General features: G+C 40.0%; 2 protein-coding genes across 8 annotated transcripts; one reads left to right on the top strand and one right to left on the bottom strand.

Annotated features, from left to right (window-relative positions):
- The first annotated feature begins 316 nt into the window (after positions 1-316).
- On the top strand, positions 317-20,971 carry lrrfip2 (LRR binding FLII interacting protein 2). 5 transcript variants are annotated; one of them, XM_022230241.2, is made up of 14 exons: positions 317-480; positions 2,326-2,661; positions 3,924-4,010; positions 4,130-4,183; positions 4,624-4,641; positions 8,923-9,027; positions 10,891-10,941; positions 13,507-13,677; positions 14,169-14,261; positions 14,467-14,679; positions 15,049-15,169; positions 15,272-15,351; positions 15,967-16,071; positions 16,380-20,971. In XM_022230241.2, the coding sequence occupies exons 2-14, from the start codon at positions 2,521-2,523 to the stop codon at positions 16,482-16,484; spliced, it is 1,344 nt and encodes a 447-aa protein (XP_022085933.1). In that variant the 5' UTR covers positions 317-480; positions 2,326-2,520; the 3' UTR covers positions 16,485-20,971. The 5 variants fall into 5 exon arrangements, with proteins under 5 accessions (XP_022085933.1, XP_022085923.1, XP_022085944.1 ...); XM_022230231.2 differs by having other exon boundaries at positions 317-485; XM_022230252.2 differs by lacking the exon at positions 4,624-4,641 and having other exon boundaries at positions 318-485.
- On the bottom strand, positions 18,993-26,697 carry LOC110976478 (uncharacterized). 3 transcript variants are annotated; one of them, XM_022229778.2, is made up of 9 exons: positions 26,495-26,697; positions 25,477-25,557; positions 24,659-24,766; positions 24,037-24,225; positions 23,837-23,928; positions 22,994-23,092; positions 22,696-22,789; positions 21,811-21,993; positions 21,446-21,584 (listed from the first exon to the last, which is right to left on the bottom strand). In XM_022229778.2, the coding sequence occupies exons 1-8, from the start codon at positions 26,541-26,543 to the stop codon at positions 21,839-21,841; spliced, it is 867 nt and encodes a 288-aa protein (XP_022085470.1). In that variant the 5' UTR covers positions 26,544-26,697; the 3' UTR covers positions 21,446-21,584; positions 21,811-21,838. The 3 variants fall into 3 exon arrangements, with proteins under 3 accessions (XP_022085480.1, XP_022085470.1, XP_022085490.1); XM_022229788.2 differs by lacking the exon at positions 21,811-21,993 and having other exon boundaries at positions 18,993-21,584; XM_022229798.2 differs by lacking the exon at positions 21,811-21,993 and having other exon boundaries at positions 22,660-22,789.
- Between the last annotated feature and the right edge of the window lie 14 nt (positions 26,698-26,711).

Raw genomic sequence — 26,711 nt, 5'->3', positions numbered from 1 at the left:
GTGACAAGACGACCTTGCAAACACAATTGAAGAATGTATTATTAATGGCGGGAACGGCTGAATTCGTCAATATGTTGCGCCCGAGGAAAATGGGTGGTGATAACAATGTTTTCTTTTTCTGAATCAGGAAATTCTCGATGCATGAAAAGATATTTTACGAGAAGTAGGTTACGCCCACAAAAAGCACAGGCCGCCCTCAATATTCTCGACGTGTGAACACGAACTACATGTATTAACACCAACTGTGACACATCCGGGGAATTGCTTTTGTCTTCTTTCAGTGGTTCCCGGCAGTACGTGTTTATACTTCGTTGAAAGGGAACCAGCGTAGATGAACTCATTGAGCAAAACAGGAAGAATTTGACACCGAAGGCTAGAAACGGGGGAGGAATGCTATCGAATTTTCTCGACAGAGGACAAACGCTTGCTCCGTCTTAGTTCATTTTGTAACATCTGATAGACTGTGCCACATGGACTCAAGTATGGTAAAGTTGAACGGTGAAGTTTTACAGTTGGACAGGAAAAGAATGTTATTTTGCTGTAAAACTTGATCCGATGCTTGTGAAGTTGGTCTGGTTGCCGGTACAGAAATGGCAGTTCATAAACGCATGTGTTTGCTTGAAAATGGAAATCCGATTGAGAGGGCAGTAACTAGACCGTTTCCATTTGGGTGTTTGAAGTCGAAATTACGGAGTAATTGCAGAATACCCCGCCACTCTAAAAAACGACCCCTGGAATAACTGGTTACGTGGAAACGACCCCTGGAATAACTGGTTACGTGGGTACAAGGTGAAAATCCCTTGAAAAGAGTGTGACACTTTGACCTGTACCTGGCTATAGTATGAGGTTTATCATGTGGGGTGGCGGGGCATTCTGCAATTGAGCTGAAATGACTTATGTTACTGGTGGGGCGATGACCCTTTTTTTCTAGTCCAGATTGACCAGGTCAGAGGTTATTCCATTTATTGCACTTTGCAGCCAGGCAAAAAAGGGGCAGCCCTCCATTCACTCTGTACAGGCATGACAGGGATTTGCTTGTTTCCTCATTTTTCATTGAATTAGGATAAAAACAATTGAAACCTTTTCAGTATGGTGTGGAAGACATTTAGCCTACCCCCAGAACTGTGGGGTCCGACGTCCGCTCCACTCCCATGAACCCCACAGAAAACAAGCCTTTTTCGCCATAGGCTCTACATGACGTTTAACAGTGCATGAACAGGGATTCTATTCTAGTTGTGTACCCATAGAAATGTTGCTCCATTTCCCCCAAGATTTCTATGTATGGTACAGTAGCTTACATCACTTTGTTCTGAGTACCAAGAAAAAAATGGGCCAAAACCAGGCCGTTTTCCAAAAAAGGTGCAAATATTTCTGAGAGTCATGCAGTTCACGTGAACTTGCGAAGACGAGCAGCGACCAAATGGTTGACTATGGCTGCAATCGATACACAAGACATGGAAATTGGCTGCAGCCGCTTTCCATACTTGTGTGTGTAATTCTTAGCTGTGACTGGAATGAAGGGTTGAAATGGCAGTTGGCTGAGGTGCGCTGGGGGTCACACTGACCAATCACATGGTTCCTTATTATTTATGCTAATATGGCAAGAATGACAAGCAACAACCGTTGAGTCCGATCACACGTGAGCGCCCATCGCGATAGCAGTGAGCCATGCGCACTTGTTTCAAAGACATCAGCTGCATCCGAATCTGTTGTGTAGAGCTAAGTTTAGGTCTTCACTCCATTAGAAATGGGCGGAGACGAGCAGACAATAGACGTAGCCATAGCTCTGGAAGCCGTTTGGGACATGGCCATCGTTTACAGTTCAACAGCGTGCTCACATCTCTATAGGTACTCAATTACAAAGTACCTGTTCATGCCCTGTTAAACATCATGTAGAGCCAAGGGCAAAAAAAGCTTGTTTTCTGTGTGGTTCATGGGAGTGGGGCAGACCTTGGACCCGACAGTTCTGGGTAAGAGATATTCAGATTCACAGTGAAACTTGAGGCATATTTGATGTTAAGGTTAAGAGTGTAGTCAATCATTGAGATTTTCTGCTTAGACCACAGCGCCATTTTTGCCCCTTTAAGTAGAGTGTAAAATATGGAATAGCCACTAACTGACCAATCTGGAAGAGGAATCGAGAGAAATCTTGTTGGTCATGGGGCAGTATAAGACATGGCCATGATGGCACATCTACTGATAGGATCGCGCCACAACACCATCATGTTTTATTTAAATAACAACAACAGCCTCTGAGACACCACTGAGATGCCAGCAATGTGTAACCTCCGTGGGACGGTTGACTGTTACTTATTTCTGTTTCAGGCATGGAGCCATCATAGAAATCCGAGGAACTAAGGAGACTTCATTTACATCTCACAAAATTTTACAGTGAGGTCCATCTGTGCTGTACTTCAGTTGTGTTGGAATAATCCAGTACATGTTAACGTACGCTAATTCAGAATAAAAAAACAATCACGACCGGTGCCCAGCTTCCAGTGTACCAGTGATACTGCTATCATGTGTGCAGCAACAACCAATGGGGGCAGTAGCCCAGGTCAGCTCAGTCCGGGAGTCAGCCCTTTGGGAAGTGGTCGCAAACGGACCACCAACAGAGCCTATAAGGCAGAGGACCAGGCACTGTCAGATATCACACAAGAGGTAAGCACTGATTTCACTGGTTTCCACATTCAAAAGTCCCTGCTGACAGTACGTTAAGAAAAACCTATATTTTTCAAGAAAATTTCCTCATGTAAAAGACCAGTTCCCCTCTTTTTTTGGCCCTCTTCTGTCCTATTTAATCTGATTTACAGGTTAGTTTCATTTGTGCAATTTTAAAGCATATTTTGACAGTTTGTTTTATGCTAATGTGTATCTTCATATTCATGAGAAAACAATTGATCTTGCCAGGAAAATTAAGTATTCAGCTATTTCAGCAGAAAAAAAAATCCCAGAATTTTGTGAGATTTTGCTGTAAATTTCCTTATATTCGATCAAGTTTTTGACATGTAAATAAGCAGTTGTATTTGTTTTCAACATTTTCAGGTAGCAAATTTTAATTTACGGTGTCCTCCCAAGACGGCAAAGCATGCACTACCCTCAGTTGTCCTGAAACATGTACCCGTAGACAATTTTAATGAAAGAAATGCACTTTTGTGTACGCCATCAATGTGTACATGAGAAAAACTCCTCGCATCATTTGCACATGTACGCTTTTGACGAAAGCCTCTTTGCATTTTTGGATGAAATTCTATAATCCTCTGAGCTAGAGTTTCTTAACTTTCCATATCTCATACATGCGAGAAGGAATGAGTCATGAGGATGTAACAGTAGGCTAACAGTTGTAATATTCATGTCCTTTTATACATCTTGTCCAGCAATCCAATTATACGTGTAGGGGGGGCCTACATGTAGTATTTATGAGTGCCTTCTTGGATGAGCAGATGCCATACAGTCTCTGCATCCTACTGCAGCAAGGTGTCAAGAAATGCCAACCAGGGGGAGAGGATCCAGCATAAATTGACACCTTGCCGTCCTTGATTACAGAGCAATGGAAAATGAATTGTGGTTCAGAATTTCATATCAGTCTGTGGTTATGGATGGTACATGGTAAAAAAGGAAGTTATGGCTTAACAAATGTTTAAATACATGTATGAATTGTTTTATTCATTGTACACGAACAGTACATGGTTCATTCAATGTGTGGAGACCATCTTCTTTTTTTTTTTTTAAGTTCCTCTTTTTAATTGATGTTTCATTGGGTACATTGCAATCTTGACCTCAGTCACTTGTAAATCTTCATGTCTACATGTTTGACGGTGAAACTGTTCATCCCAATCATTATTGAGTAGTCTCTAATTCAAGGCTTATCTGTATTCGACCCACATTTTTTCCTATCTCAATTTTTTTTTCCCTTCTTCAAGGCGGAAGCTCGACTGGCCAAAAAGCGTCAAGCGAGGGCTGAAGCTCGATCCATTCGAATGCGGGAGCTTGAGAAAATGCAAAAAGAGGTAATTATCTCGGCAAACTTCCCACCAATCACACTTAAGTTGAAACAAATTGTCCTCCAAATCCATTTCTTTGTGAAGAAACATCTTTTGAATAATCAAAGTTTTGTATCCATTTTCAGGCCGAGGAGCAGATGGACAAGGAATATGAGCAACAAAAAGAAGAAAAGAAAAGCGTAAGTTGCCACTAGGAACTCTGACCTCTGAACTCTGACCTATTTCCTAGGGTGTGTCTGTGTTGTAGTCATGAATATAATGTGAAGCCAAGAAGATCAGTTGCTATTTAAGCATTAGGCAGACCCACATACCATACTACATGAACGCCTCAGTTTTTCTAAATTTAGAAGTTGGAACTTCATTTGTTGTCGTTTGCTCTTGTCATTTAGAACAAACTTTCTGTAATCAAATATGTCATCTTTCTTTTTTAGTGGAGTGAAAACGTTGAGTTTGTAATTTACACCTAGTCCTGCCTATGTACATGTAGAGATGTTTATGGAGAGTGGAACATTCCACCGGTTTGCTGTACATGTAGAATTGGTTTATAGACTTGAGATGGGATTCATGCTTATTTTCCTTCTTATTACACGTTGCTCACCCATTTGGGACACGTTTGTAGCACCGACTAAGATTCATGGTAAATCAGCATGTGGTCAGGCTATTTTGTCCAGTGACTTTGTTTCTAGTTCACCATCAACCATGAATGTATTTATTCAATATCTGCCCACTGCATGTCCATGCATGTACTTGTGCCTATTTGCTCTGTGGTGACTGTTGTATCCATTGCCATTTTGCTGTGATCCACATTTTGTTCAGCCTTCCTGTGAATGGTTGTCTCTCAATTTGAAGTCTAAAGTAAATACATGTGTACATGTGTGTGTGTTTGTGATTCATTCACTTCCGAGAGATAAGTGCCATTTGTGTCTCGGTCTTTTACTTAAAGCAACGACATTCAAACTATTTCCAAGAAACAGAGAAAACAATAAAACTGAACCATTACATGTACACTTATTTTTTTAGTTTCTCGAAGGAGTGTCACTGAATAAGTCACATGATCCAAGCAGATAGAATGTCCGATGTAGATCACATGCATAAGAGTAGCATCGTCCCTGTCTGGTGCATGTGTAATATTTCTGTAACCTAATCAAGGCCAAGGGAAATCCCAGTGTGATTTTTTTTTATTTCCTTGTCCCTCCTTTACCTACATGGATTTTAGACTGAATGGAACCCTGTTGTCATTATGTCTGTGTAGTTCCGTTTGGTCTGTCGTCACTTTGGTTGAGTCTTGCCGGTCAGTGATTGTTTCTTGACTTTCTATCCCCAGTCTTAGAGTTGATCCAGTCTGAGTCTTGTATGCTTCATCATCAATAATCTTGGCTCCTTTAGCCTGTCTGCATGCTCTTACTGTACATGTATATTGTAGGCACATGTACATGTGAAGCCTGGTTTCTATATGGTCGTTTGTAATGCAGACAGTCCGCAAGGCATCAAGATGCAGACAGTTGTGGAAGAAATGTGGCACGATGTCATTCCACCCAAAAATTAAACAAAATAGCGCCCAAACTCACAAAATGTTCTCCCAAAATGCCATTTTTAGGTGGCATTGTTTCCTCTTGAAGCCAAACTGATACTCCAGTTTGATTTAATTTGTTAATGGTCAGGTATTTTGTTGACGACTGAGGCTTCATATACTAGTAGCAAGGAGAAAGTGAGTGAAAGTGAGAGTAACATCGTACACCTGTCATGCCAGCGTGTGTTTGTATAGGCCTACTCAGCTACTCGGTGCAGACAATCAGTAAAATTGAACCAGTCTCAACTTTGCCAATCCGTTCGGGGCTGGCTTGCATTATCGGCGATAGTTCCATTTGACATGCTTCCATACATGTACCGGTATGTCTGCCTTGCAGTTTGCATCTTGACGCCATTGTTTTCTGCATTTCTAACGTGGATATGGAAATCAGGCTTAACAGTTCCCTTCCTGAATCTATCAAAATCCAACGCTGCCAAAACCTGATGGCTTGCTCTTCCAAGCACCAGGCTGTATCAAAATCCTTGTCATTAATAATGCGGACCTCTTTTAAGATGCACGTACATGGAATTAGTTCATCCTAATCATACCTCATCAGGTGTGGGATTCAGCCGGCTTTAAAACATTGGAGGGTTGTTGAATAGAGCAGTTAAAGTCCATGTTTCAGGCCTCATTATATGATGTCATACTGTACATGTAATGTAAATGCGCATATTTAATTCAGCCAATCAACAGCATTGCAGCCTCTGCATTTTGGACATCCATGTACATCGTTAGTGTTTCGATAAATGAATTTTACAATGCTGATCTTTACATGTACATATAGTTGGGTTATTCTGTAAGTTGGGAGTCCAAATTGTGACATTTTCCGTCCCACTTACCTCTGACATGTATAGCATCTGATATGTTTGATAAGGGATGTATCACTGAAATTGATTTCAAACCATTATTTGTTTGACAGGTGATTTTCAGTACTTATTCAATCTTTCAATTAAATAATGAGTTCTAAACATTAAAAATCACATGCCAGGCATAACGGACAGGAAAAAAAATTGGACCCCAAATTTAAAGAATGACCCAGTTCCCCGTGCATTGACCTGCTTCTATTTTTGACGGACATGTACATGTATTGTGTATTTGTGTTGCAAGTCTTGTATGAATGGGATTTGATTTCCACACATAATGCATAGTAATTGATCATGCTTACATTGTCCTGAATGTCAGCCTAATGAAGTGATGGCATACCTTCATTAAGTCCTGCTGTATGTACATGGTTTGCTTCCATAAAAATAACTTTTGCCTTATTTTTTCTGTAAGGCTTAATCTAGATTTATAAAGGGCATCAATTCAACACCACTGTTTTTGGTTCATTGGTTTACACCGACCGTGTTAATAAGCCTTAGTATACATGTAGGATTGATGGAGTTTGTTTCTGCTACGTGTACATTAGTTTTGAACATAAAGATTTGGGGTGAATACCAGAGCTATCTTTGTTTGGTTGTGTCTGAGGTAAAGTCTACCCAGTAAACATTGTGTAGCTATTTACATGACCTGCTTGTGAACACCAATTGGTGATAACAGGTTAAGTGTGAATAGATGCAAGTCGGCAAAGTGTGACCTGGGCCTGAAGCTATTCTGCACCTGCAGACATCTACGTTGTATGCATATGTGCCAGTGGGTGCCCATGCATGAATGAGAAATTTAGTCTCAATTTTTGGTACTTTTACGCTCCTCAATTTTGTAAGGACTCGTGAGATGAGAGAATTTGTACCATAACCCAAACCAATCCTGATCCTGTAAATTCCAGTACTGGATTTCATGGGATTCTGATGGATGTTGGCTGTGGTCCCAGACGCATCGGAATAGGAATTGATTTCCAAACCTGTCTTTTTATCAAAGATCGTATAGCGCCAAAGGCGCAAGATGGATAACTCTGCCCAAAAGATGTAATTACCATGGGCGCCATTTGAGCAAGCAACACGCCTATGCAGTTTACAGTAATGCTTGGGCGCAGGCTCACTAGGTGCACATGCCTGCCACTGCGCCTGTTCATTAATATGCATTGCACAGGCGTATCGCTTGCTCAAATGGCGCCTATGCGATCACAACGTTTTACGTATATTCACGGTGAAGTTTGCCATTTTGCGCTGCTTCGCGGTGCTATACGATCTTTGCTTTTGATTAAGTTGCCATGAGGCAGCAACATGGTTTGTATTTCAGTTGGAGCCGGGTGTCTTTTCACAAAGAATTAGCCCATGGGTTAGTTACATGTGTGCCAAAGCATTTGCGACGCATGGTGGGTTTCATTCTGTGAGTTAGCAGGAGTTTTACATTTAAGGTCCAACTTGTGGTAGTCAGCTTACCATCATTAGCCATGGATATTTTTATTGAGTCTGGAATTTATTTATAACCAACGCAGTCGTGTGTATTTAATGCCGTAATGGTTTCTCAAGAAAATTGGAAACTGTTTGTGACATTTTGATGCACAAGTTTTGTTGACTTAATAGGTGGCCATGTAACTGCATGTACATGTATATGGTCAGATAATATTTTGCCTGTCTCTGTCATTTGGCCAACAATATTCAATTTCACAGAGAGTCATACAGACATGTAATTGTCACAAGGACTGATAATCAGGAAAAAGGTGTGGCAACTATAAAATACAAATACGTTTTTAGAAATAATATTCACTGTGACACTGGGTATGTTTAGGAAACACTTGGTATAAGGGATATCCTGACTGGCACAGTGCCAATAGGAAATTGAATTTAATGAACCTAATTCAGTTTTACTGTGATAGCACCTTAAATAGACTTGTGATAAATCTAAGTGAGATGATTTTAAACAAAACTGCCAGACCACAGATAAACAGGCAAGGAGTTGTCCAACTAGTGAGTGGAACTCATGGCTGTTAAAGGTGAGACTTTTGGTATCAGTGGTCCTATCAAACCTACACATGTTCAGTGGCTCACTGGTTGAAGTGCCTGTGCTATGAGGTACATGTAAGAGGTACCTGTATGCTGGTTCACACTTGCCCTAGCCTGGCAGTGTCCAAACCAACAGGCTATGGCTTACAGTAATGAACAAATCTATGGGAAGTTCTATCCATATGTAGCTTCTATAGGTGTATGTGCACTGATTGCTAGTTGTAGCCATGACTTTAAGCAGACATGGCCTAAGAAGGCAGTACCTGTGCTGTACAAATGCAGTGCATGTACATTTAGCACTACAATAAAAGCATGATTTCTCACAACACTCACCATGCACAACATGACATAAAAAGCCAAACTCCCTTCAGGCTCAGGTAAAACTTTTAAGCTGGCTTAAACTACTATGTCTTGCACGCACATTCATGGTCTTGTGTGTTTGATTCCAATTTTGATTCCCCAGAAATCCAGCAGTGTGATCCCCCCCGTTGTGCCCAATTCTAGCGGGGGAAGCTCATCGCGAAGAGGAAGTACCGATTCCATCGAGTTTGAATCAGTAGCACTCAAGGTAAGAGTTAACAATAATCCCATTCACCAGTCAAGGCAAATTGCTGATTCTCGTTCTTTTTTTTTTTTTTTTGCAAGCGATTCTTACAGTCAAGGCCCTCTGTGAGAAAGTCTCCTGGCCGTACATGAATTTATTGCACGATGAAAGAAATTCAGTTTTGCATAGTTGAAATCCTGTCAAACCTTCAAAATGATTAAATTTGAAAATGACATCCATTATATTTGACCAAGATGTGTGAAATGTTTTGCAATTGATTGCTGATGAAATGATGGCAGATGTTATCTTGTTGGCATGTACTTGACAGACATTGAAACCGAACATTAGTATTAGGAATGGACTAAAGCAGTCCAGAATTGTCACTGTATCTAAATACCAACGTAAGGTCATTATTCTTTTCTGTCCATCAAGCAGGACTGATATACTTTGCTTTACAAAATTAGTTCTTGACACTGTAAACAAAGCCAATTTGCCTCATTTCAATTTATTTTCTACTTTTTTCAGTTCACTGCTGCTCTGAACAGTTAAGTTTGCTGTCACGTTTAGAAAGTTTGAACCAGGGTTTAATGCTTTTATTAAAGATATTTTACATTAAGTGTCAATTGTGAAGCCAAAATATGAAAAGGAACAAGTGAAATGCAGGTTTAATTTGCACGTTAAATTATGGCAGGTGTTTCTTTTAAGGAATAGGAAACTTGTGGCAAGTTTTTACTGTTGAAGTTACCCTTAATGACTTTTCCTCATGTTGGTACTGGCAAACAGGTCACGTTGCCATTTGAAAAGTTGATTTTCATGTGAGAAGAAAATCAATGGCTTTGCCAACAAAGGTTGCTGATACATGTACGTGCTAAATCAGACGGCACGTTTTTCCTTGCCCCGAACCAAAAGTCACGAGACATGTTTTCAGTGACATGTACATGTATGTGTGATAAACAACCTTGTTAACATTGTGCAGAAAGGCTAGATAAATCTGAATGGTTAACCTTGTACGTGTCAAGAGTTGTAAGAGAGTTGCTTGTAGACGTTGATGAAATAGTTATTTGCTGACACTGTCGATGAAAACTTACCATTTTGAGAGATGGAGTTGACTATCTGTTCATGTTTTTTCAGTAATGTAAGTCTGCAGTATTTAGTAGACATTGAATGCTCAGTAGATGGGATGAGATTTTCTATGAAACATGCTTAGGGGAAGTAAGTTGAGACAAGTGGTGGTCATGTTAACCACAGTCTTGGGAGACTCCTCAATCCTTCACCTGTTGGAGGATTGAGGACTGTTAGGGTTAATACATGTATATGTGCCATTTTGTGACAACAGCTCACTTACGTTCTGAGTCAGGTAAGTAAAGGTTGTGATAGAGGACAGAGGTTGTAACCTGACCTTACACCTTGGACATGGATGGATGGCAGACCCAAGTTGGTGGTATTCTGCATGTAATGGAGTATTTATGCTTGGATTGCATGTAGGGATCCTTGCCTTCTCCTGTGGGATGCATGCATTTCTGGAAATTAGATGGTGCTTAATGAAAATTAAAAATACTTTTTGTACATGTGTTACATATAATTCTTACAAAATTTTGAGGATGACACCTGGCATTGTAAACATAATTACATCTTCATAACGTGTCTTTAATTGGAACATTTCGTTACTGTACTTTTTCTCACAATCTTACAAATTTCTTTACTAATTTGAAAATTCAGTGTTGTAGTGGGTTTCAAATTCATTTTCAGTGGCCCGATTCTCTTGTTTTATGTGAGAGTCAGTTTTGCTCAGTTCAGTCCGTTCAGCCCCATCCCAGTCAAAGCTTGGTCCTACATGTAAGTCCGGAATTCAGCATAAAACTGTCTCTGCCTTGATATATTCGACAGAGTGAGGCAGCCGCCCCACCGGCTGAGGAAGAACCCAGCCCAAAGGAATTGGTACGTTGTCCAACGACACAAACTCTGCACTCCACTCAGTTTCATCATTTTATTCATTTGGATTTTTTTCCTTAATTTTGATTGGTTTAAAGTATACTAATGACACCCGCTTCTTAACCAATCAGTGCGCTTCTAGCTTGCTCCTTTTCCTCCTTCCAGCAGTAGGTGGATTTTTAGTGGTTAACAGCCAAGGGATTTTTGAACATGTAGTTTAAGCAAAGAGGTTTGGTCAAACTGTTGAGTTAAAGTTTTCTTACATGTATAGATGTGTGTTACAATGTAATTTACATGTATCATTTCTGCTGTGATCAGTAGTGCCAAAGGCATCTGTGTGAGCCTTTGTAAGCTCTGAATAAACATGATTATTTATTTTTCAATCTAGTGGTTCGTAAGATTCAACAATCCTGGTTCAACTTGTGACTCAACTTTGTGAGGAGTTTGGGTTTGACAAGACTAGTACTCACTGGTAGAGTGTGTAGTGCTGAGCTTCATGTAGAGTGGACATGCTGGTCTGCGTACCTGTACTTCTGGTCGTTCAGCTTAGAAACAAAACTGACTGTTGTACAGCTCCCCAATGACTCAAGTCGATGACTCAAGTCCAACTTGAGTTGTTACGTTTAAATGACTCAATTTCACTCAAGTCACAAAATTTAGTGACTTGTTATAACCCTGCAACCCCTCAAATGGACATTGAAGTGTTCAGCCTTATTGGCACTGTGCCACCTGTCCCCCAACCCTTCCCCTCACCCTTCCCCTCACCCCGTTTGCCTTCATCCCCTCACCCCATATGCCTTCATCCACCCTTCATACTTGTACGTACCTTCCCCTCCCTGGTGCTCAAGCTACAGTATGTGGGGCACATGATTTGACTTAACTTCAACACTGTCTTGTGAGTTCCAGGAGAATAATGCAGGAAAACCTAACCCGCTGTAACCTACATGTAGGATATGTTTTTTTAACTTAAGGTACAACTTAACCTAAGACACACCACATTCTTAGACATCTGTTCTTTTTGGAGTCTCTAGACAGAGTGGACTTGATTGAACTCGGAACTGCCATGTCTTTGTCTATCCACTTCAGTTATTCCCTGGTACATGTACCTCGCAACATGACAGCTTTTTATTTGAGTTCTCGGTATTTGTTCCAACAAAGCCTCAGGGTGAAATGTTAAAGCTGCAGAACAGAATGTCCAATATGACCTTGCTTAAAGGTTCCTGTAGAACAGGTGTACATGAACAGGTATGTACATCCACACCAAGAGATCTGAAGTTTGGAAGTTATCCTTTCTGTAGTTCATGAACAGGTTTGTACATCCACACCAAGAGATCTGAAGTTTGGAAGTTATCCTTTCTGTAGTACATGTACATGAACAGGTGTGTACATCCACACCAAGAGATCTGAAGTTTGGAAGTTATCCTTTTTGTAGTAGATGTACATGTAGGCCATTCATCAGCAGTTGTTTCTTCTCAGTTTCTGTGTAGAAGTTCATATTTTAACAGTTTATTTCCTTATAGCTTTAATCTACAACGTACACATGTAGTTTACTGATTATTTGTGCGGTGTCTGCTAGTCTTCATTCCAGTAGCTTCTCGGGGCTTTCCTCGGATTCCTCCAGATTCCCATGAGTGTGTAGTTCAACACTGAGCACAGTTCCAATTTCATGTAGTAAGGCATTCCACCGTTTCTAGGAAAATTGTGTTTTTATTAATTACCATGTAAAGCCAGCAAGAAAGGCTTGCACGTACATGCAGTCATGTCATACATGTAGAGCACAGTGTGTGTATATTTGGAGTTGTAAAACAGTCTTAGTGAATTCTAAATCCTGGACGTTTCACAGGTAATGAAGACATGATTGACTATGTCAGTTCACCTGTTAACCCCAAGAGCTAAGCCCAAATATAGTCTTTATTGTACAAGTGCCAAGGTTTATTCTCCTTTACCTCCTAGCATGGGGAATGTCTTGTTTGGGTACAGCTCCCTTAAGAACCTGGACCACAAAGTAAAGAGTTTGAATGGATTGGATTGGTGTGTGCCCCAGTTAGTGGAAGCATTATTTTGCTGTACCATCCCTGAATGTTGCAGTGAATGTTTAGGAAGACCCCTGAACAGAGTGGTGCTAACCAATACAAATGAATGCCAAGGTTTGCCGGGGCTGTTCCAAAGTTACAGTTATGTATTCTTTTTTTGGTTGGAGTTGACAGGTAGGTAACAAGTGCTATGATCAGAGCTGTGAAGGATTTCTTTTTAATGTTTGATTGTTTTGCTTCTAGAGCTGTAACAGGTGCAGATTTGATTTGCTTGATATGGAAGCATCAGGTTGTTTTTGGTTAGTAAAGGCAGCATTTGACAGGCAACATTAACAGGTTGCTTTTAACCCAAAGTGTTTGCAAATGAGAGAGTAGTTGGAGCTAATACCTTGCATATTTGATGCAATCTTAACCATTCATTTCTCATCCCAGGCTTTGTCGCCTGGGAGAAGCACAACATGCCTGTGATGAATAATAATAAGCTTTATGAATATTCATCATATGAATACTCATTTTTGCGTGTGTCCCTTTCCCGTAGGAGGCCATTGCTGACTTGGAGGAAAAGTACAAGAAGGCTATGATGAACAATGCACAACTTGATAATGAGAAGGCGACCTTGATATTTGAGGTGGACATGTTGAAGGACCGTCAGGAGGAATTAGAAGAAGCTATGCTGGAAGTACAGAGGGAAGCTAGGGATAAACACAGGGTAGGTGAAGCTGGAACCTCATTGGTTAATGCTAGAATCTCATTATTAATGGGATCACCTAATTGTTAATAGTATCACCTCATTGTTAATGTTACCACCTGATTGGTTAATGGTCATTGGTAATGGTGTCACCTCATTGATTAACGGTACCACCTGATTGGTTATGATGCCGTCTCATTGGTCATGGTACCACCTCATTGGTTAATGGTAGGGATAAACATTGGGAAGCTGAAACCTCAATGATAATATACTTTCACTGGTAATTGTGTAACCTTGTAGGTAATGATACAACTTTGTTGATAGCCTCTGCTGATAATGGAATAACCTCACTGGTAATGGTATAGTCTCATTGGTAATCATAGGACCTCAAACTGATCAGTGTGCAAGGCTATACAGGTAGTATTCACATTGGTTGTCAGAAACCAGTTAAAATTAAATAGGGACTTTTGTCCAGAGGTTGTAAATTTGTTTGTTGATTTGATCTGTCATAGGAACTAGAAAGCAAGAAGAGGGAAAACCTGTTACTGCAGAAGGAAGTGGATTCATTGAAAGAAATGGTGACACAAAGAGACACTCTGATAGCTGTGAGTACATGTATGGAATCCTGGTTGTATGAAGTGTAAAATGATGCTCTAAATCCACTGGTGACCAATCTATAACTAAGGGCGTTTTGATATTTCATGAATACTAACCCCAGTGAAAGGTAACATATTTTTAACAGAAGCTGCACAATAGTGGCGTCAGGTTTTGTTCCTGGTCAAGTTACATCTGAATCATTTCTTCTGTCAGGAACATGGTCTTCTCCTTGTGGGTGACGAGGAACGTCTATCAGACAAAGACCTGCCAGAGGGCCAGGCGTCCCACAAACCCAAACTTCCCAAAGTTGGCACCATCGTGGTAGTCTCGCCGGAGGCTGCCGAGCTCTTGGAGGTTGTTGGAGACGGGCCGCTAGATGTCCGGCTGAAACGATTTGTGGAGGAGAGGAAAGAACTTCTAGAAAAAGTAAGCCATTGGTTGAGTTATAGGTCCGAGTAGATTCATGTGAGGACTATTGTCATTTATTTTCTGCCTGAGTTGGCTAGAATTTAATTCCACTCTGAATGGATAGGAGTGGTCACTGGGCCGCCTTACAACTTTCTGGCAGATGTTGTCTTAGAATTTCAAGCATCTCTGATATTGATGTTTCATTGCTGGGATACCGCTAACAGACATGATCCACTGCAATAGTTCAATTTTGAAGAGACAAGATTTTTTATCCCGGCAGGAATGAGGCATTTAGATTATAGATCCCAAGTACTCAGAAAATGTGTCTGACCAAAAGCATTAGCTTGTAAAATATCCGATGTGTTTAATCGCTCTTCCATTTCACAGATTAGGAGACTAGAAATCGATTTAGAAGATGAAAAAGACAAGGTTGCCACAGCGGAGAGAAGGCGACCAGCCCAAACGTCATCTGTCAATGGACCAGAAATAGATGTGCTAGATATCCAAAGTGAGTGCGAGTGATTGACAAATGTACAGGCACTGTGATACTTTATGCATTACTACTTGGCATCTTCTTCATTTGGCTTGTCTCAATGTTTATCTGTCGCAGGAGAAGCTAGTAGGCAAGTTAATGAATACAGATTCAAGTACCAGAAAGCAGAACAAGAGTTAGCGACTCTAGAAGGCCATGTAAGTAATCACTACACCTGGACCGGCACCTTTGAATGCTTGAAGATAAAGTAGGCCTTCTAAATGACGCTTATTTTGAAAAGAAAATGAACCTTGGATGCTGGTCTGCCATGATTTATTTTTGACTGGAAATGTTGGCATTTACTGTGAACATAAGCTGAATAGTCAGTGTTTTGAGACAAATTGTGAGGTACGCTCGACTCTAGTCGTAAAGTTACAATGACCAGACAAATTACCTTCTTGTAACCAGGACGTTGTAATGAAAAGAAGATTGGAAAAACAAAGAAAACACAACATATCAAGAAATTGCTTTATATAACATTAATTTGGTTTTAACAGTGTTCTTTTCATTGAGAGTCTACTATATTTGGAGGTTGTCTCCATGTTGTACTTGGAAGAGCACCTCTAGGATTATCTGCAATTGCCAGGTTCGATTCCCACTCTGAACTGTTTACCATGTGTGTTCTGATTTTGTGTCTCACATGAAATTAAAGCCCAGCTATTTGCTGTTCCTGAATGCAACTGTACATTAGAGGCTGTCAGGACACCAAAGGAGAAATGTGAAAGATTGTTTGGGTAGTGAGTGTTGTTCAATGGCTTGGTTTTCCTGGGCAGGTCATGCGGCTAGAAGGTCAGGTGAAGCGATACAAGACGGCCGCAGACACGGCAGAGAGGGTGGAAGAGGAGTTGAAACAGGAACGACGCAAACTACAACGAGAGGTATGTGGACGTCTTGCAAGGTTACAGTGGTCCTGGTCAATTCAACTAAAGTTTGATTGGGTCCAGCGGCAAAAGGTTTTTGTCCCCAGTAATGTTGTAATATAACAGCAAGCAATTATCTCTTTGTGATGTTTGTTTGGTGTCGTGAAAATAACATAATTAAGACAAGACCTCATTCCATCATAATTCACTCATCGCCAGTTGGATCAGATGTTTTTCTATCCCTACCCGAATCTGCTTCGATTTCTTTGCCTCAGCTCCTCAATTTGTGACTTCTATACCCTCGATTTATTCTTCCAACTCAACAGATCCGCACTTTGAAAGACAAGAATGAAGAGTTTGAAACGGAGAATAGCCACCTGACCAAGCGATTGGAGAAAATGAAGAACGCCAAGCTAAGCTTGATCAAGTGACCCAACGGGACAGAGGAGCAGTCTTCGTAATCAACAACTATTCATTTAGTAGTAACAGTGCACAAATATTTCCTGTACTCCTAAAAATAGATTGTGTAAATTTGCATTTCTGATCATAGCGCCCTGTTGACTAAATATCTGGAGCGCCCTCTATTGGTCATTAGAAGTTGGCACTTCATCTGAAAACTCAAAAAACTTTGTGATGTACTGAAACGAAGGCCACTATCTCACAGCCTGCTGCACTTTCGCAAACAAAGTCAAAAGTTTCTTAACACTTGGCCAGTTTCAAACCGTTTTAGTGTTCAAAAACTTTTTACCTAGCTTTTTGTCACTGTCATAAGTCAGTTTTCAATCACCAATGATGGGAATGTTTCAGTCAACATTTTATAAAGCTACGCACGCTTTTCGGTTTGTTGGATTTTTCTTCTTTTTCTTTTTTTTTTAGAGATTCTTTGCTTTTGAGATTGACCAATATTGTAAATTATAAACCAAGTGTCAGTGGATTGTTTTCAGCAGTTGTACTATTCCAGACAAAAGTCTGGACTTTGGCTCTGACATATTCAAAAAGTCGGGCATCTTATCCAAACTCACATTTCGAAAGTTTGCGGTCACTTCAATATTTTTTATGGGGGGGGGAATCGAAGGAAGTCGGTGAATGATGAAAGACGCTGCCCATATTACAACCACCATGTTAAGGACATCTACCCCGATAGACTTTGATAGTCCAAGAGATCAATTCTGCTTGAAGTGTTCACTTACACCTAGCTTCATTCTCTCGTGGTACATGTATGTAGATTTCAATTGGAGTAACAGCTTAAGTTGGCCTTAGTGTTTCAGAGTTGTTAAACATGCATCTGTACAGAATTTTTTTTAATCGTTTTATTATGCCTTGCCAAAAAACTAGCCTCTTTGTTTGGTTTAATGCATGATTATTTCAAACCTTCAAGACATCCATCTTTTTTTAGAAACTTGCATTGGTGTGTGGAATGTTCATGGTGTCCCAGAATCCAGGAAGTATGTACAAATTTAAAAAAAAAATTTCTTCAGAGGAATCCGAAATTGTAGAGGAATTCTGATGTTAGGCACAGCCGTCAGATTAAGCTTTTTTGCTTTTATAGAGCTGCAGGAAAAGCATTCATCTGCAAACCCAAGATGATGGGAACAAGGCCACTACATGCTGAAAATTAGTTCTTAAATATTCCATAGCTCATTTATTTGTACATGTAGCGTGTATTACAGAGGCAAAGATCAACATTTTTAGGACATCCATTTTGGGGTAGGCACACTGGGATTTGGTTGGAGAATGTCCAACGATTACATATCCTGAGTGAATATGCACTTCCAACTAGTGTTTTTGTAAAAGAAAAGTTTTTCCTGTAAAGACTTTCAAAGGGCTGTACCAGCCATTCAGATTTTGTTCTAAAATGCCACCAGTTTCTAGTATTTGGTTTGAAAAGGAATTGTCGCGCATACTTTTTTTTTAATGAACTTGGATATTTGCACATTATCTAGATTAGGTGAATGTTCTTATACTTCACTATGTGGGTGTTCACCAGAAGCTTTCTGCTGAAAAGATTAGAAATCGATGGAATTTTAATCCTGAAAAAAGTGTTTATTTCTATCATCCAACAAATTAAATTGAAAGATTGTCAACTAGAAAAAATAGGGACTATAGAGACCGTGTGTTTCTTTTTTGACTATTAAAAGAAAATGTACACGATGCATACCAATGTTGAACGGCTAATTCCACAAAATTGCATACTGTTCCTCATTTGCATGTAATGAATATTGATGATGTGCATACAGAGTGCTTATGGGTAATTTTGTTTCGAAATATTCCATCCTAAGGTTTAAGTATAAGGTCCGAACGCTTAATTTAACAAGAGCTCAGTAGCTCAGGAGGGTAGTGCCTGGGATTCTGATCCAGGGGTCCCTGGATCAAATCCCAGGGGTGCCCTGGTGGAAAAAGGATTTTTTTACTTTTTTCGCTCTATATTATAAGTTTTCTGACGAAAAAGAGCATGGGTGGGGATTGAACCCAGGACCCGATGAGTAGAAGTCCCATGCCTAAGCCTCTACCCAATCGGGGTTTTCTTGTTTGAAAGAAGGATTTTCGCACTTATAAACATTAGATTTGGAGATAGTCTCTGGAGAGAGCTGAATATTTCAGGGGTAAGGCAAGGGCCTTTGGAGTGGAGTTGGGTTGGTAGCAAGGGGTATACATGTACCTTGGCAGGAAGGCAAGCTTGAGGGTTACTACAGTGTAAACTTGCCAGTAAGCCAACTGACTGATAAACATCTACCAAGAGTCTACCGTGTCCTGATCAAGTGAGAGTGAACCCTGAATATTCAGCTGTACAGGGAACTCCAGACTTCTTTGTCTTTTCGAGGCATTTCTTCCAAGTGCTTCCAAGACTATTGACTTCTTGGCATTATTTTGTTTGGGCAAACAGATTTGCATTTAAAGACCAGCACACAAGAACAAGATAATCACAATGCAAACATGTATAAGTTGCCATGCAATGGACTGGGAATTTATTTCCAACTTCAGGGAACCATGGGAAAAGTACATGTACATTTCCATGAGTGTGCTTACATGTAACAAGAAGCACGTGTATAACTGTATCATCGTGAGTTGTTACCATTATTTACCTACATACACTGACATTGTAAGTGAGCAAATTAAGGAGAATTTCTCTGTAACCTGGGTCTTTGCATCCACTTATAAACACAATTTGTTCAACTCATATTTTGTACCTTTACATAGTGAAACTTTCTTTTTTTTTTAATGGCATCCAATGTCAGGTGAATAGTTTTGGGTCATCTAAACACACACATAAACAGTTCAAAGATCACGATATCTGGCCCTTGTTTGACACTACATGTTAAGCAATTTCAGTAAACACATTTACCCTTCACTAATGTTGTTGCATTGAAAAGTTTTTATGAGATGTAATCTTGGAGAAATCCAGTTACAATGTGCATGTGGCAATGGCAAATAGTTACAAACCCTGGCTGTAATCCTGAGCAAATAGTTGTATTAGCAACAAAACGGTGTTGAGGTCGAAGTTTGGTTTCTATTTCAAATTTGCTAGCTCAACATCTTGATCTACAGTTTGCTGTTTATGAGTATCTTGACTCTTATGTTGCAGGCAAAAAAAATGCCCTCAAACCTTACTTTGTTGGTGAGTCCATTCCACCAGTTTTCAAAATAGTTTCCACAAGAGACAAAGACTTTTTTTTTTACCAAAGTCTGTTTCTAAACACTGCAGATGGCAAAACTGGTTCTAGCACTAAGTTGTCATTGTTACAGAGGTCAACAAACTCTCTTATTCCTAAGGCACTGTCGGAATTGCAAGATTTTTTAAACCCATAAAAGGGTAGCCCAAAGCAAACTTTGGACGAGATTACTGTTTTTGTAGAATTTTTGTTGTAAATAGCTGGATGTAGGAATAAACTTGATATTTATTCACATAGTAGTCACTGTAAATTGTGAACTAGGTTAAAAAAATGCTTTCAGTTTGGTGAAACAAGTCACATTAATTGTTTAGCAATAAGTCCACCTGTATGTCTATGCATCTGCCACAGGTAAAGTACTTTTACTTTATTCTGCTTTTCAATGTAATGAATGCCGTGTTCTGCATGCATACATAGCCTTTGCGAGTTCCAAAGGCATGCTGTTTTATATTTGGTTGTGGCAGTATAGTTGAGTTTGGGAATACAGGTATACATTTTGCTTTGTCAGAAGTAAACATTATCTGCGTGTACATTCCATCAAGGTAATGTTTAGCTGTTCATTTACAACAGAAGCAATAGCATGGTTGGAGAAATGCTTAGAAGTGGTAGGAGTACCAGTTTGAAGTAGGGTTACCAGTGAATGTTGGTACTTTGGATAAAAGTCCTGCATAATTTTTATAGAATTACAAACAAATCCTACCAACATCAGGTTATATCTCAGACTTCCTCTGTGACACACTCTTTGGCTTTATGTAAACAAACCATTCCAGAATCTGGCACATGGAGTTGTTTGTTTTTCCAAACAATCTTCCCCAATGCAAGCTTTTCAATTCTGCAAACACCCAAATATCTTGTCTTTTCACCCACACGTGGCTTCAACTTGCTCTTATTTCAACCGTAAACATGAGCTGTAAGAAAAATTGATTTGAATCAGACAGCTCAATTTTGGCCACATGGCTGAATTTTGCTGTAAATGAACATAGCTTACTAGGCACAATTGCTATTTTAACATTAATATGAGAGAATTCCAAGTAAATTATTAGAAATCAAAAACTTTTCTGTGACAGGTTTTTGTAAACAGGTACTGAATTTTTCTTGAGTAACAAAAAAAGGAGAATTTGTAAAAGCAACAAATGTGTCATGTTTTGAATGATTGTTTAAATAGTTTTGAAACTCCTGGAATGTTTTCCCAAAAGTGAAATTTAAAAGATTGAGACAGAATTAACGATGATTAAACCATGAGTTATGAGCGCCTGTCTTTTCTCTCATTTTTAAAAGTCTTTTGAAGACTTCCTAGGAAGATGTCACATGATGCGGAAGTTGAATTTTCTTTTTCACCACGAAATAATACTGGTATCCATATTCTAATATATTTCAGTAAACATCATTTCTTGATACTGCAAACTTTGTTCAAATTCAACGCATTAATATTTTCCGAGGATATAGCATTTTACCTATACCAGGCAAGATACGGGATGGAGGGGTACCCCCCTTACCTGTCCAATCCCTATACACACTCTAGACTATTGTTACCTAACACATCCCCCCTAGAAGTCTGTAAAGAATTCCTGAGATTCCGATCAAACAATGACCAACACCAAGGGGGGGGGTTCTCTCTGTCCCATATCTTGCTTCAAATGATTTCACCTAAACCGTGAATACATCAATACCTCATTTCTCAGAAAACTCTCAATCTCATCGCTTGCCTGGTTTATGCAACTTCTGTGGGATCCAAGCGCAGCAATCGTTGACCCCTGTTGAGATTAGTCAAAGCGTCCATGTCAGCCGACATCAGTGGCTCTAGATGGACCGAGGCCATATTGTCCTCGATGTGCTTCGCTGTTCCAGATTTTGGAAGAACTCCTTTGGTAAACACAAATGTGAAAGTTTTGAAAAGATGTTATCAACAGAGGAACTTTCAGGGGTTTAAATCGGGGCCCTTGAACCCTGAGGTAAAGGTTGTCTAGAATTTTATCGTTTGATATGTGTACAGATAAATTTGCTGAAAACTTCAGTGTAGTTCGAGGTCTGCTTTAACATGAAGTTTATCGAAATGAAAAAAGTTGATCAAAAATGAAAACCACTTTACCTCAAAGATACAATATTGGGCCCCTGCTTCAAGGAACAACTGATGGATCCCAGCAAAATTTTTCTCCACAGTGAAGGTCTGAGATGTTGAGCATATCTTCCTCTGTGAGCCAATTGTCACCATGCTCAAAGATGTCAATATTTTCAGCAATGTGATCTGGATTGGTCGATTGTGGGATTACGCCTGTGATATGATTAAGGCAAAATTTTTATCTTGGCATTTCAATCCAATAAGGATTTCTTTCGCATATTTCAAGAATTCAAAATGACATTTTCATAAAAATCTGAGAGGAATTTAATTAACTTCTGAGATCAATCTGACACACTTGACTGTTTCAAAAGGCAAAGAGACAAATAGAGACAAACTTCGAATAGCAAGCAGCTGCAAATGATGATCATGTCATGTTGATGTCATGTTGGTGTCATGTTGATGTCATGTTGATGTCATGTTGATGCCGTGTTGGTGTCGTATTGGTGTCGTGTTGATGTTATGTTGATGTCATGTTGATGTTATGTTGGTGTCATGTTGATGTCATGTTGGTGTCATGTTGGTGTCATGTTGGTGTCATGTTGATGTTATGTTGATGTTATGTTGGTGTCATGTTGATGTTATGTTGGTGTCATGTTGATGTCATGTTGATGTCGTGTTGGTGTCATGTTGGTGTCATGTTGGTGTCATGTTGATGTTATGTTGATGTTATGTTGATGTCATGTTGATGTCATGTTGATGTTATGTTGATGCCATGTTGATGTTATGTTGATGTTTGTTGATAAGCAATAATTTATGTAGTAGGTTAATGTGACTGTCTCGTTAGTTTGCAGGAGAGGGACAAAATCTTGTTCTATTTACAGATTAGTTTAGCGAGCTGTCTGGAAGTCCACCTACCCAGGTCCTGCTGCAATGCCCACTGGAGTAGCACCTGAGCTGGAGTCTTGTTGGTCCGCTCTGCGATGGTCACTACCACAGGCTCCGATAATAGCTGTCGATTTCAAACAAAAAGAAACGATACATATTAAAGCAATAACTGACTATGGAAACACAAAGCTGTCCAACTCTTGAGATGACTTGTTTAAATTTCCACTGGTAAAATGATGGAGTTGGATCTGAACTTGTAGCCGTTGGATAACCCTTCATTCCCTGGCAGTATTTGTCAACAACAAACACGTAGACAGTGTCTACCTACCTTACTCTTTCCAAGTGACCTGTAGGTCTGCAGGTGTACGTTGTTAGCCTGGCACCATTGTAGCAGGTCTGTCTGAATGTAAAATGGATGATACTCCACCTGAGGACAAGTTGAAAGATTGAGTGAATGCATACAAATGTGCAATCAAAGAGTGGCTAAGAAAGCTTGATTTCCATCTCCAAAGTCCATATTTGTATCCCACCAGGTTGGACCTGCAGACTGGATTGCATTGTTTTGCCAGCCGTGGTTCTCCTGTAAATGTACTTCAAAATCTCCTCACACTTGTGACTTGTCACAACAAAATGAGAGTAAAGTTTTGCTATTTCCTATTTTGCGAGTTTAAAGTCATCTTGAAGTGGATGTCAATTTGGGGTTTTGTAATATTTGGAAGGAGTAACTCTTGTCCTATTTAATTCCAAATATTTCGCAGGATCATACATTTAAAAATGTCATTTCTCAGCAATTTTGATGACAGCATTATTCGTGCCTGGTCTGAAATATTGAAACGATGACGGGAAGAGACACAAAGCTGCCAGAATAATGTCACATTGCCACCGTATACTTTTACCCTAAGTGTTCGATGTACATACCACTGGAAACTCTGTTTTTGCTGAATTCAAATATACCATATCTCAATATTTGAGCATTCCTACTTTCAGCTCATTTTGTGGCGACAGGTCACAGTTAATCAACTCCAAAGGTTGAAATCACAAGGATGATACACAGACGTCTTCTTTCTTTACCTCTACTGTTATCATGGTTTGAACTGCCAGTCTTTAACCCATGGTTCCCAGGTGAGGAGTTAGATTACTCTAATGATTATTTCCACTCTGTTCTTCATACTTGCAAGACAGCAGGTTGTATCGTGGTATAAGACGCCATCTCCTTCAGATGCTTGAGTGTGTAATTGGAGATACCGATATTCCTGACTTTACCTACAACAAACCAACAAACCCAACAATATTGGGGGTCATACAATACATTCTTTGAATTCCAGTTTTCAATTTCCATTATTTGTCATCGTTTTGCTAGAAATTATATACCTTCTTTGTACAGTTTTTCCAGAGCTGTCCACGAGTCTTTGCGGAAGCCAGCGTGTCTTGGGTCATCTGATTTGATCTTGGATTTGGCTGGCCAGTGGATGATGTAAAGATCCAAGTAATCTGTCTGCAGCTTCTCCAAGGATGCCAGACACGCTGAGTAAGCCTCCTCTAAACCATGGTCTTTGGTGTCTGAACATAAAAGGAAGAAGCTGAAGTTAGGGGATGGTCAAGCAGTCAAGGACTGAGGAACATAATTTCAACTTAATGATATTTTAGGGGTATTAAACTTTTATTTATAACACATTCTAAAACTCCATGCAGTAACAGTCATCAAACCCAAAGAACTGACAAGATTACTACTGACAGGCTGAAGATTTCATGACAAGGGGTCCGATGTCTTTAAAGGGCATATTGCCTGATTTCATCTTTATACATGTAGGTTGGCGTGATACAAAAATCCACTTGTACTATTGAGGCTTATTTTGGTGTTGCTCGTTTGTGGTCACTATATGTCAGAACATTTTAATGACTAAAATTATAATACTTCCTCCAGATTTGAATTTGGTTGGGACACACTTATGACTTCTGAATGTTGCCAATGCTTTGACCTTTGACCTCTCACCAAGTTTGGTCTCCAGGAACAAGTCGTCTCGGCTCAAGCCATGTTTAGGTAAAAGCTCCCTCAAGCAATCCCCAATGTCCTTCTCATTCTTGTAGACGGCTGCGGTGTCTGAGGGGAAGAAAGAACCGAGTTTTCTGTGGTCTTTTGCCTAGCACAAACACGACTAGTGGCACAATGAGGGAAGGCCTCAGGGGGCTTGTATGATCCCCCAAAGAGATCTTCAATTTTTGTTGTTGATAAATGGAGGCAAAATACACACCTACATCTTAAACCACAAGCTATGATATAGCCGTACATCCTAGTAAAGTCCCCTGAGGCATAACGGGAGGGGGGAAGGGAGGGGACATGAGTATCGACAAGCACCAGTGAACACAACCATGAAACTGGAAATTTCTAACCTCTGTGAAACAAAAAGTCACACTCTTTGGATCTGCGTATGATGAGAAATTTTACTTCCAAAACTTGAAACTTTTACAATCCTTACACTTACAGAAGTAGAGAAGGGTCTGGATTGACTGCTCATTAGAAACTGACAGATATTTAGCTGCACCAAATGATTTTGTTCTCCTGCTTTAACCGTCTCAATACAGCTTCAACGGAGAGTGGTGCCCTGGCGTCTCTTCTTTAGTGCCTCATGAGACGAGGAGGATGTAATCTCGGTTAAAGCTTGACAATGAAGTTCAGATATGTCGTTTAATCTGCCCAAAAGTCATGCAAGTAGGGACACACTTTTTTAACCAAATTCAATGTAGTAAATCAGAAGGTTTGTCACCAAATTTAATGTTTAACATCATGAACTGAACTTTTAATTCTCTCACCTATTAATCTATAGCCTGACTTGAGTGCAGCATCGAGGGCGTTGTACAAAACATCATGGCCAACCAATCCGTAAGTTCCTACTTTAAGTATACATGTTCAATACAAACATAACAAATTAGGTGATTTTAATTTCTGCACTTCTTTAAAAAGGCTCCATCATAAAATAAAAAAAAAATTGGTTTATTCAGAACTGTTGGGCATGTCGGGGGAGAGGCCACCATGAATTTTACTTTCAAGCAATCCCCTACATTATATATCATGCATATTATGCCCGGCTGTTCACAACAGATCTTAGTTATATGATGACAATGGACTGATAATGTTATTCATCGGCAAAACCTGCAACAAACATCATTATCCCCCCCCCCACAAAAACAAAACTCATGATCCTGCTGATATGACCGTCATATTTGTTGGCCCAGTTGCACTGGTTAGGGCATGATAAGACCTAGGCTTACTGACATGACATAAGCGTTACTGCTAGTGCTAGTAATCAAGCACTGCTAATTTGGCACAACTGTGGAAAGGCATTGTGGGAAGGGAAATTATTCCTTCCCATGATGCCTAATTATGCAAAATCTCTCTTGCAGTATTTCACCGTTAACGATAAGGCTGTGATGATCGAATTAGCGAGACAGGCCTCACCTAGACCATGGAGGATTCCTCCATGCCTAGACCCGTAAACAGGGCCCTAACTTCCATTATACCATGGAGGAAGGACCTTCCTCCAGCTCAATGGTTATACACTGATAGATCGACAAAGGAGCCCTGTTTACGGGTCTAGGCCTGATAGGCCTATACCATAATTATGAGGCATAGGCCCCTATTATTATGCGAACCGCGGCGGTACGGTATGTTAAGGCATGGTTGAGGTTAGCCCCACTAGTGTTGCACGGATCACTCCCGATTTATTAAGGATAAATTGGGAGTGATCCGTGCCACACTAGTGAGTGGGGCTAGGTTGAGGTAAACTTAAAAGAATTTTAAAAACCAAACTAGACCTAGGCCTATACTCACAGCCAAACAGTGGCATCTTTATTCCAGTGTTAAGCTCTGTAAACTTCATGGTGAACACGATTGTTTTCGTTGGGTATTCAGGCCAGAAATCTCAATATATTCATAAATATAGGCCCTATTAACTATTATCATCATCACTTCACGCTGTTCGTGCTTGTTCGTCTAGCTGACCGATATTTCACGCGCGCTTACGGCGCCTCCATACAACGCATGGATT

Source organism: Acanthaster planci, linkage group LG17, assembly GCF_054643075.1.
Source record: "Acanthaster planci isolate LZ-2023a linkage group LG17, COTS_SCS, whole genome shotgun sequence".
Lineage (NCBI taxonomy): Eukaryota > Metazoa > Echinodermata > Asteroidea > Valvatida > Acanthasteridae > Acanthaster > Acanthaster planci.
Note: the sequence above shows the minus strand (reverse complement) of the source record. Positions and strands in the feature narration are given on the sequence as shown.

Bases quoted from the DNA above. Each gene is read 5' to 3' on its own strand.
- LOC110976478 (XM_022229778.2), bottom strand. From the start codon at position 26,543: ATGAAGTTTACAGAGCTTAACACTGGAATAAAGATGCCACTGTTTGGC. The intron at 24,767-25,476 runs GTGAGAGAATTA...TCTTCCCCTCAG, and splicing joins GTCAGGCTATAGATTAATAG to ACACCGCAGCCGTCTACAAG. The intron at 21,994-22,695 runs GTAGGTGGACTT...ATCATATCACAG, and splicing joins GGCATTGCAGCAGGACCTGG to GCGTAATCCCACAATCGACC.
- lrrfip2 (XM_022230241.2), top strand. From the start codon at position 2,521: ATGTGTGCAGCAACAACCAATGGGGGCAGTAGCCCAGGTCAGCTCAGT. The intron at 9,028-10,890 runs GTAAGAGTTAAC...TATATTCGACAG, and splicing joins TTGAATCAGTAGCACTCAAG to AGTGAGGCAGCCGCCCCACC. The intron at 15,170-15,271 runs GTGAGTGCGAGT...TATCTGTCGCAG, and splicing joins AGATGTGCTAGATATCCAAA to GAGAAGCTAGTAGGCAAGTT.